This window comes from Mixophyes fleayi, chromosome 3 (genome assembly GCF_038048845.1).
Source record: "Mixophyes fleayi isolate aMixFle1 chromosome 3, aMixFle1.hap1, whole genome shotgun sequence".
Classification (NCBI taxonomy): Eukaryota; Metazoa; Chordata; class Amphibia; order Anura; family Limnodynastidae; genus Mixophyes; species Mixophyes fleayi.
In genome coordinates, this window is record NC_134404.1 from 26,314,217 (window position 1) to 26,324,727 (window position 10,511).

The window sequence follows — 10,511 nt, forward strand, 5'->3', positions numbered from 1 at the left end:
TAGTCTGAGATGGATTATGTTAAGTAATGGGAAAATTAAGGGAATACATTTTTGTTTCATTCAATTGTCAGATGATTCTCTTTTAATCTATCATTTGCAATGATTTAATACGCGTACAACTGCAAGATTCATAATCCGAGCTTTTAATGAACCCCATGTTCACCTCAGGAAAACTATGCAATACCTCACTCATAAAGGGAACACCTCCAAATGTGCCATGCTTCCCAACAGTAAAAGTTCGGAAATCGGGACAGAGAGTGTGGTACCATCATGGGGTGTGCCACTTTCCCCATAGTTGTGTCTTGACCATGTGAAGTGCAGGCTGACCACAATAACCCTCTCCACCTGTGAAAACACCCTGCATTGCTGCACACTGTGGTAAACAGGACATTCCCCTAGTATCAGGAATGACCCACAGAAATATGGACATTTGCCAATTTAAATTTAAGACTTACACATCATCCGCTTGATGTTGTACCATTTAGTTGCGTTGCGCAAAATGCATGTTTAAAAAACAAGATAACTGGTCAGATTGTGTCATATAACTGTGGGACTATGGGTCTTTAAGAGTCTCATTTTACCTACATGATTGTCAAAATTATTTATTTTTTCTTACATTTAACCTTCGTAAAACTCCTCAGCTACAAACCACTACTTTTCTATGTAATATAGATCAATTCATTTTGCAAAAGTTGTTTGTATATTTATTATGTTTGAATCTGTACTATTGATCTTTTTTCAAATACTGTTTAAAGACAATGAAATATAGAAAGGTGCTATCTGCTTCCTTGATCTGTAGCATCTGTTTTTCTTAATAACCTATTTACATGCTCTTGTAATCATGTTCTTCGGATGAATGAAGGTCAGTCTCCATATATGCGTGAGACTTGCTGGGTTTAATAGAAGTTCAACAGAAGTAAATCATCAGAAAGCTGCTCACATTCTGGATCTACAACATGTTCAGCTGAGGATCTTGTTTTCTACTATTCACCATGAATTCATTAGTTTCTGGACAATGTTGGAGCTCTGTTGGCTATAATGCCTCACAGTTTACAATATTCCCCATTCTCTGTATATCACTTTATCACCTCCTTTTCTTTTCCTAACTCTGAGGAAATATCTAGCTACACCTGATGTATCTTTTCCTTAACTCAAACTCTGACATGAGTAGACCTGGCCTCATATTGACTATACAATAAAAATACAAACACACATAATTAATGCTGTACTAACTACTTTTCTATATTAAAAACGGAATTTTAGTTCCACAATTTGCGATATATATTAAGCTGACCAACTCACGCCAAAGTCTTCCCAATCTGGTCAGTCCTAACATGATCAAATGCTACAGTCAAGACCATAAATATTGGGACATTGACAGAATTCTCATATTTTGGGCTCTATACACCACCACAATGGATTTGAAATGAAACTAACAAGGTGTGCTTTAACTGCAGACTTTCAGCTTTAATTTGAGGGTATTTACATCCAAATCAGGTGAACAGTGTAGGAAGTACAACGGTTTCTATATGTGCCTCCCACTTTTTAAGGGACCAAAAGTAATGGGACAAACTAAACAATCCTATATCAAACTTTCACTTTTTAATACTTTGTTGCAAATCCTTTGCAGTCAATTACAGCTTGAAGTCTGGAACGCATAGACATCACTAGACGCTGGGTTTCATCCCTGGTGATGCTTTGCCAGGCCTCTACTGCAAATGTCTTCAGTTCCTGCTTGTTCTTGGGGCATTTTCCCTTGAGTTTTGTCTTCATCAAGTGAAATGGATGCTCAATCGGATTCAGGTCAGGTGATTGACTTGGCCATTGCATAACATTCCACTTGTTAGCCTTAAAAAAACTCTTTGGTTGCTTTTGCAGTATGCTTCAGGTCATTGTCCATCTGCACTGTGAAGCACCGTTCAATAAGTTCTGAAGCATTTGACTGAATATGAGCAAATAATATTACCCGAAACACTTCAGAATTCATCCTGCTGCTTTTGTCAACAGTCACATCATCAATAAATACAAGGGAATCAATTCCATTGGCAGCCATACATGCCCACGCCATGACACTACCACCACCATATTTCACTGATGAGGTGGTATGTTTTGGATCATGAGCAGTTCCTTTCCTTCTCCATACTCTGCTATTCCCATCATTATGGTACAATTTGATCTTTGTCTCATCTGTCCATAGGATGTTGTTCCAGAATTGTAATGGCTTTTTTAGATGTTGTTTGCCAAACTCTAATCTGGTCTTTCTGTTTTTGTGGCTCACAAATGGTTTACATCTTGTGGTGAACCCTCTATATTCACTCTTGTGAAGTCTTCTCTTGATTGTTGACTTTGACACATATACACCTACCTCCTGGAGAGTGTTCTTGATTTGGCAAACTGTTGTGAAGGAGTTTTCTTCACCAGGGAAAAGATTCTTCTGTCATCCACCACAGTTGTGTTTCGTGGTCTTCCGGGTCTTTTGGTGTTGCTGAGCTCTCCGGTGCGTTCTTTCGTTTTAAGAATGTTCCAAACAGTTGATTTGGCCACACCTAATGTTTTGCTATCTCTCTGATGGGTTTGTTTTGATTTTTTAGCCTAATGATGGGTTGCTTCACTGACAGTGACAGCTCTTTGGATCTCATATTGAGAGTCGACAGCAACAGAGTCCATATGCAAATGTCACACCTAGAATCAACTCCAGACCTTTTACCTGCTTAATTGATGATGAAATAACGAGGGAGTAGCCCACAAATGTCCATGAAATAGCTTTTGAGACAATTATCCCATTACTTTGGGTCCCCTAAAAAGTGAGAGGCACATATAGAAACCGTTGTACTTCCTACACCGTTCACCTGATTTGGATGTAAATACCCTCAAATTAAAGTTGAAAGTCTGCAGTTTAAGCACATATTGTTAGTTTCATTTCAAATCCATTGTGGTGGTGTATAGAGCCCAAAATATGAGAATTGTGTCGATGTCCCAATATTTATGGACTTGACTGTATACTTTTTTATCTGGGCTAAAGGCTTACATGCACACAGCTTTCATATTGACTCTCTCAGATTCTCCCAAATAGTTTAAATACATCCAGAAACTTTGAGTTACTATCATGAATCTCTTAGTCTCCCCAACCAGGGTGGAAATTATTTTATTCCTTTGGGACTCAGTGGATATTTTTAAACACTTAGTTCCCACAACAGTACTCACCATGCCCTTGAAAGACTCCATCACATATAGTCATGTCTTGGTGAGAATTTCATAATTAAGACAACCTATCAATTCTATATTTTATTTCAAACATGTCTGTCTATATTTTTCACATTTAGAAAAGGTCCAAGATGAGATTTCCAGAGTTGTTGGATCAGCACAACTTTCGTATGGCCAACGGGGACAAATGCCTTTTACAAATGCAGTTATACATGAAATCCAGAGGTTTTCTGACATTGTCCCTCTCAATTTGCCACATGAAACATCCAGAGATGTGACCTTTAAAGGATATGTCATTCCAAAGGTAAGAAATATATATGCCCTATAACTGTAAATATAGCATCATCTGCAATATTAATATTTTATTTACAAATACAGGTTTCATGAATAAAAGTAGATGCAATGCTCAGGGTGAGGCTTATGTTGAGTTTGATATAAGTTCAAATAGAAACTCAAAGTGCGCTCTCCATACTGCACATGGATGTTAAAAATGAATTTGTCTTAGTCTGCATAAAGACTGAGACATTTGTCCTTATTGCACCTATCTATGTGTACAGTGGTAAAACCAGGGAGTGAAAGGGCATGTTAGTGTAGCCCAAGTACATTAAGGGCATGATAACGCTCCTTACATGCTATGTGGAGTATTAAACAACCACAGTAACACCTCTTAGGAGGTTTCCCGTGGTGCAAAATCTGTGCTGATAAGGTTATGTGAAAAGTAAAAACAGCTCTTGTGCTGCTAGCCTAGGCTGACATGTGGGTACCCCAAAACTGCCAATATCAGCAATAGGCTATGCCAGCAAGGACTGGGGGTGCTGTAGCAGTGAAAGCAATAGAGTTGGGTCCCCCTGCCATAGTTCCAACTGGCCCTATTCATAAATATGAATTCCTTTGGAGGTTCAATCCTATAAATAAATGATAGTCCTACTAGAAATAATTATCACTTTGATGATAACATTAGGGCTATTCCCATATCTCTGGATGGTGTGTGAGTTAATAAATAAAACAAAAGGGTTAAATTATAATATTTCTTCTGTGGTATTCTACAGATCCCAACATGTCCAGGCCGCCTGTAAGTGGTTTGTTGTCTGTGTTGTTATTTACAGTTTTTCCTGGTGCACTACAAGCGCAAGCAACCTCATGTCATAGAATATTATGTACTGAGGTCAGCACAATGGTGAGTTCCGTTCCCAAACAGGGCCAAATCTGTATGGCGTTTGAACGCACTCCCTGTGTTTTCAGGGGTTTACTCTGGGTGCTTCAGTTTCCTCCAACTCTCCCTAGAGACATGCATGGTAGGTTAATTGGCTGCTGAGTAAAAAAACGGACTTCGTGTATGTGAACTTGTGTGTTAGGGATTTTATACTGTAAGCTTCAATGGGGTTGGGACCGTCTTTGATACAGGAAATAAAGTTTTGTTGTAATTACCTGCACAAGAGCAATCTGTTGGCTGAATTGCAGGGTCCTTTTGAAATTATATGCAGAGTTGGCTATGAGATTTTGTCATCTGAAGCCCGAAGGATAAAAAAAAGATATCATATGTTTGTACATCCATTTAGAGGTCCTTTATGATGTGTTTATTGACACCCTGGGAAGAAGAACGCTGGTACAGCACAATTCTTTTATCCACCAAGGGTGATTGTTTGACAACCACTTTATAGGTTCCAAGAAAGTTTGAAATGACCAAAGACATTAAATAAATGCTAAGGCTAGAAATAAATGAGCCCACAATGGAACAGTGAAGTTCCATTCTGCTGGTCTCCCTGTTAAATGGAGGTACCTGCTTTGTGTGGATTTACATCTAAGATATATAAGGAAAACAATGCATCTCTTGGTACTGTTTAGGCAGTGAACACGAAACACTGATTGCAAGAGGTCTGTAGAACTCAAATAAACAACGTATGAAAAGAAAACCAAAAAGAAAGTATGCAATGATATATAAGTGTCCAAAAATCAACTATGAACCATGGATAAATAACAGAATTTTAATTCCAATTACATAAAATACCACAAACGATAAGTGGCAATGAATTAATATAAAAGGATAAATGATCATAAAATATAAACATAAAAAATATCATATCAAATATTGAGCACGTGTGTATGTTCCAACTCATTTCATGTAATGGTAACAAAAAGAATCACTTTCAGAGAAGGTTCCTGCCTCCCATCAGCTATAGAGCTCTGTAACAGTGAAGAGCAGTATCGTAGTGTCACACGCCGGCCCCGTGGAATGGTTCCGGTTTTGTTACCTCTATCTCATAAGCGGTGAACATGGCATCCTGAACTCAGCGTTTTGTATTAGTCTTTACCTGGTGGTCTGTTCTGCGCACGTGTCAGCCACCACTCACCTTTATGACCTCCCATCCGTTCTCATTGGCCCTAGTATTTTGACCTCCCGTCCGTTCTCATTGGCCCTAGTATTTTGGAGCGCTTTTTAAACCTCCCAGTTGCTGCTGTCTGATGCCTGTTCTTCGAGTTACTCACTCTCATCAGGATTGGGCTTCCTTTGTGAACTTACCTGTAGTTGCCATGCATTAACTTCCCAAGTCAGCCGCCGGATCTCTTCAGAGTCTCCGCTAGAACTTCTACATTACTTGGCCTCTGCAGCGGTGTTCCTTGTTTCATGCTTGGCTGGGTGGACTCGTCTTCAGCGTTTCTCTACGGGAACTCCAGCTTTGTTAGGAACTCCTCTCACCTGCTGCTCTGAGTTACCATCTAAATGGATCAGCTAAGTTCCTCATCGTTATTATTTCTATTGAACTGTCGCTGCACCAGTAATTCATCTGCTGTTGCTCTGAGTTACCATCTCAACGGATCAGCTAAGTTCTTTATCGTTATTTCTCCTGCACTGTCGTTGTACCAGTAATTCATCTGTTGTTGCTATGAGTTACCATCTCAATGGATCAGCGAAGTTCTTCATTGCTATTTCTTCTGAACTGCCGCTGTACCAGTAATTCATCTGCTATTGCTCTGAGTTACCATATAACGGATCAACTCAGTTCTTCATCATTATTGTTTCTACTGAACTGCCGCTGTATCAATGATTCATCTACTATTGCTCTGAGTTATCTAACGGATCAGCTTATTTTCTCACCATTATTATTTCTACTGAACTGCCGATGCTCCAGTGTTGCATGTCATTACTTAGACTTTCCATTGATGAATCTGCTGACTTCTTCTAGAAGCTTTCATATTTCTCCTGGAGCTAGTCTTAGCATCATAGTGTTCCTGCCACATTAGGCTCCATCGATTGTTCTGCCATCTCTACTGCTGGGAACCGCGACTTGTGGTAATAGGTGCTGCAAAGCCCATACCCTCTCCTAGGGCTATGGTGAATACCACCTACCGTTACACTCAGCGCCCCAGTTTAAGCATCGGTTACTGGCAGATACACAGGACTCTCTAAATTTCACCAGATTTCGTGACACGTAGTAATCAGGTGTCTTCACCAGTATATTCACTGGCCCTGTGTCTGCAGACAAACTGCCGGGTATTCACCAAATTGCTGTGAGTTATTCAGAAATGGTAATACTTCTCCACTCATTTGTACCACAGGCCTTACTGTCAGCCTGATGAAATGTGTTCTTGGGAAACATGAAACTGTCGAAGTCGTATAATTGGATAACGAAAGTATATTGGTTAATATTGTTTTGCCGTGCGATTGCGATCCATACGCCACGTAACACAGATCCGTACGTCACGTAACGCGTGGCATGGTGCGATCGCACGGCAAAATACGCACGTACACACTCGCATTACACCATTTAGTTATTTATATAATTCATATTCATATTGGTTCCATCACACTGTAATTTATGAGCAGATATTATTTGATTTATTATTAGTTTATATAACATGATTATATGCACACTTTAGTGTTATTTAAGGTTCAGATCATAGGAATTGTGTCATGTCTGATATCATATTAAACCCCTAATCATCAGCAGCTGTCCGGTGCATTAGGCGAAGAGATCGCACATTGCATACTTTAGTTATTGATGTTAGGGAATAAACCTTTGTATGATGTTGGCTATGAAATGCTAGTTGTCTAAGATGTAACTGGAGCATTGGCGGGAAGAAAGGAGCAGATCCCCTGGAGAGATTACCCCCACCTTTGGATTCCTTAGATTGAACCAGCCTATGACCTGTTTACCCTGGACCCATCTGATGTCTGGACCTATAGAAGCAAGCCACGTCATCTCTATTGTTCACTCTTTAACACTGACTGTATATATAATCATAGCTGCACCCCCACCAGTCTCAGTCTACTCTGACTACAGTTATCTAAACAGATATACTGTTCACTGGGACCCGTGGAAGCGCAGCGATTGCAGCGGTATGTATTTATCTTTTGGTATTGGCTGTACTGTACTGTATTATTTTACAATCATGTATTCAATTGTTAACTATTTACATCTGCTAAAATAAATCACTTTGTGCGTTAGAAACACAATACAATCGCCTATGCAATGCTTATTTGAAAACAATAGAATTACTTTAATAAAACCTAGTATCGGGGTAAACTCTAGGAAACAACTGTCTTAAGCCATTTCTTTAAAAAATATTTGCACAATGCTCCTATCCTACAAATGCTGTAAGGCTTAGCCAAGTATTATAAGAGGTTTAAACCCCATTTTTCCTCCTTTCCATCTCCACTTGCAGATTTTACTGCTATTTCACTACTTCGCTTTACTTCCTTTTACATATGTGGTTTTTTTTATCCTAGGGAACCTTAATAATCCCATTACTGTCATCTGTATTAAGAGACAAGATGCAATTTGAGAAACCAGATGAATTTTACCCAAATCATTTTCTTGACGACAAAGGAAATTTTATAAAGAAAGACGCCTTTATGCCATTCTCTGCAGGTACTGTATGTCTGGCCTTTGTGAAATATTCTATTATTTTTACTATATCAATGACAGCACATAATGGAGTTCCAAGGTGAAAGTTTACTGAATATTTACAGATCATTTTTTACTGACTTGTTAGTTCAGTAATTAAATGTAAAAGACTAAATGAAATTATATATCCAATTGATTTCATATAATTATTATGCTACTTGTTCATCCTGTTTTAGGTCACAGAGTCTGTGCTGGAGAAACTCTCGCAAGAATGGAGCTTTTCGTCTTTTTTACAAGCCTCTTACAGAAATTCAAATTCCGGTTACCCCCAGGTGTTAGTTATGTTGATCTGTCTCCTGGAGGTGGATTTACAAATGTACCAACAAAGCACATGATATGCACTGTGCCTCGCTTTTAAATCTCCATTTAAGATACAGTAGCTGTAGAAATCACATAGCTAATGCTATCAAATTTCACAATAACATCAGTAGTTACATAATAATTATTGACAATCACAGCGAGAATTACACATTACCCATGTGACTAAATCGGTTTCAAAATTATTGAAATTTCTTTTATTCCAATTATTACCAATATTTGTAATGCTTCATTTGGAGTTATCAGTGACATATTAGCTATATTATGGGTACATAGATTTTATGTATGTTGTCATCACAAAATCTCTTAAGCATTTTGTGTAGTCATGGTAGCTTTTTTAAGTATGGGTTGTGTACATATAGTGTTGTACCTGTGTAATATTCATTTTGTCGCTACCAATGAACATTGTCCAATGAGATTATTGTGGTTCCATTGCAGAGATTTAATAGCAAAAGATAGCAGGATTTACAGCAAGCCATGAACATACATAAAAGGTATAACAATATACAGGAAAATATAAAACCACATACATTACATAAGCCCGTCCTGATCCCAGGTCCATGTAGTCTGCAGTCAGGAATAGAGTGATTTAACACTGGCCCAGGACTTGCTTATATGCAGTTTTAATGAACATAATCAGTGATGATGTCACAAATATACACAGATAATACTGAGAGGTCTTCATTGGTCCAGGGTTAATGATGTTTCAGTAGACTGCTGGTGATAGGTCCGTTCATTTTATCTTTTCCCAAAGGAGGGGACAACTCATTTCAACTGTAGGCTACGTGTCTTCCCGATGAATAACCAGTTTAAACTGACCCACTAAACAAAGTACTTTTGAGTATTAATCTTATATTGCTAATAACTTGCCACAGAAGTGATCGCTACTCTGTCGAAACCATGCTGGTGAAATAAGCTTTAGTATGAGACCAAACTCTTTACCTTTTAGAAGACTGGAACCATAAATACCTTTATTTTTACATTATCTATGTATAAATAATCTCTAATACTTACTAATAAATAAGTATTTGATTGGAATTGTGGATTGGAACCTTTTATAAATGTGTGTTATTTACAAGTGTAAGTGCAAATGTAAAAGTATGTGTTATTAATCCATGCGATTGCGTCATTACACGTGGTGTACCGATTGCAATTGCAATTGTAAGGTAAAACAATATTAATCAATTTAGCTTACTTCATCCAATTATTTGACTATGAAAATTACATTTTGACTATGTTTATTTTTTATAGTGATTTATAAATTAAATATAATGGTTGATTGTTTTAAATGACCAGTAAAAATGTGAAATCTGTTTTTGACATATTGAGCCTGCTTCTGCAAAAAGTTGTTAATTTTTGCTCTATTGGCCATATTTAATAAACTGCAGGCTTGAAAAAGTGGAGATGTTGACTATACCAACCAATCAGATTCTAGATGTCATTTATTTAGTATATTCAACAAAATGACTGCTAGAATCTGTTACCCCTATGACACGAAAAATAAAGGCGGTTTGGTAGAGATGCTAAAAATTCAGCCAGGAAATAATGTATTGGGGTGACTTCTTGGTGTAAAATATGAGAAGTTGGATTATGGGCAATTATTGGACAATAAAACGAAATAAAAATGTTAAAGCTGAAATTTCCTAAAACAATTATGTGTGTTTCTTAATATAAATCAGTCTGGGTTTGTAAAAAGACACATGGTGGTGTGGTGTTGTACTTCTTCAAGATGCTGTTTTTAATTTACAATATCCAAAGTTTCCTATGTCTGCCGTGGAAACCACAATCATATGGCATAAGATTTCTTGAGCAAGAGAGCCTCTGTATAGCCCTCTTCTCAGCATAGCTTTCATAGCCCATTCCCCCTCTGCACTCTGCCATTGTTTACATGGATGGAGGGCTGTGATTTAAAGATCAGGTGACCCTTTCCTCAGGAATGAGTTTGAATTCTGTACTGCAAATTCATCCAGCGGAGAGTCTCTCCTTTGCAGTTGTAGCTAATTTAGTCTCAACCAAAGAGCAAATATACTTTGCCAAGTAATGTGATGACATGGCAAATGAAAAACATATAATATACAATGT

General features: G+C 37.9%; 1 protein-coding gene across 1 annotated transcript in view; it reads left to right on the forward strand.

The window, feature by feature from the left end:
• LOC142143416 (cytochrome P450 2K1-like) overlaps window positions 1-9,467 on the forward strand; it is a 28,555-nt gene extending 19,088 nt beyond the window's left edge. Inside the window, exons 7-9 of the mRNA XM_075201250.1 lie at window positions 3,324-3,508; window positions 7,934-8,075; window positions 8,288-9,467. Coding sequence (XP_075057351.1) covers window positions 3,324-3,508; window positions 7,934-8,075; window positions 8,288-8,469 — 509 coding nt within the window. The 3' untranslated portion in view covers window positions 8,470-9,467. The remainder of the gene's footprint in view (window positions 1-3,323; window positions 3,509-7,933; window positions 8,076-8,287) is intronic.
• Window positions 9,468-10,511: the final 1,044 nt, after the last annotated feature.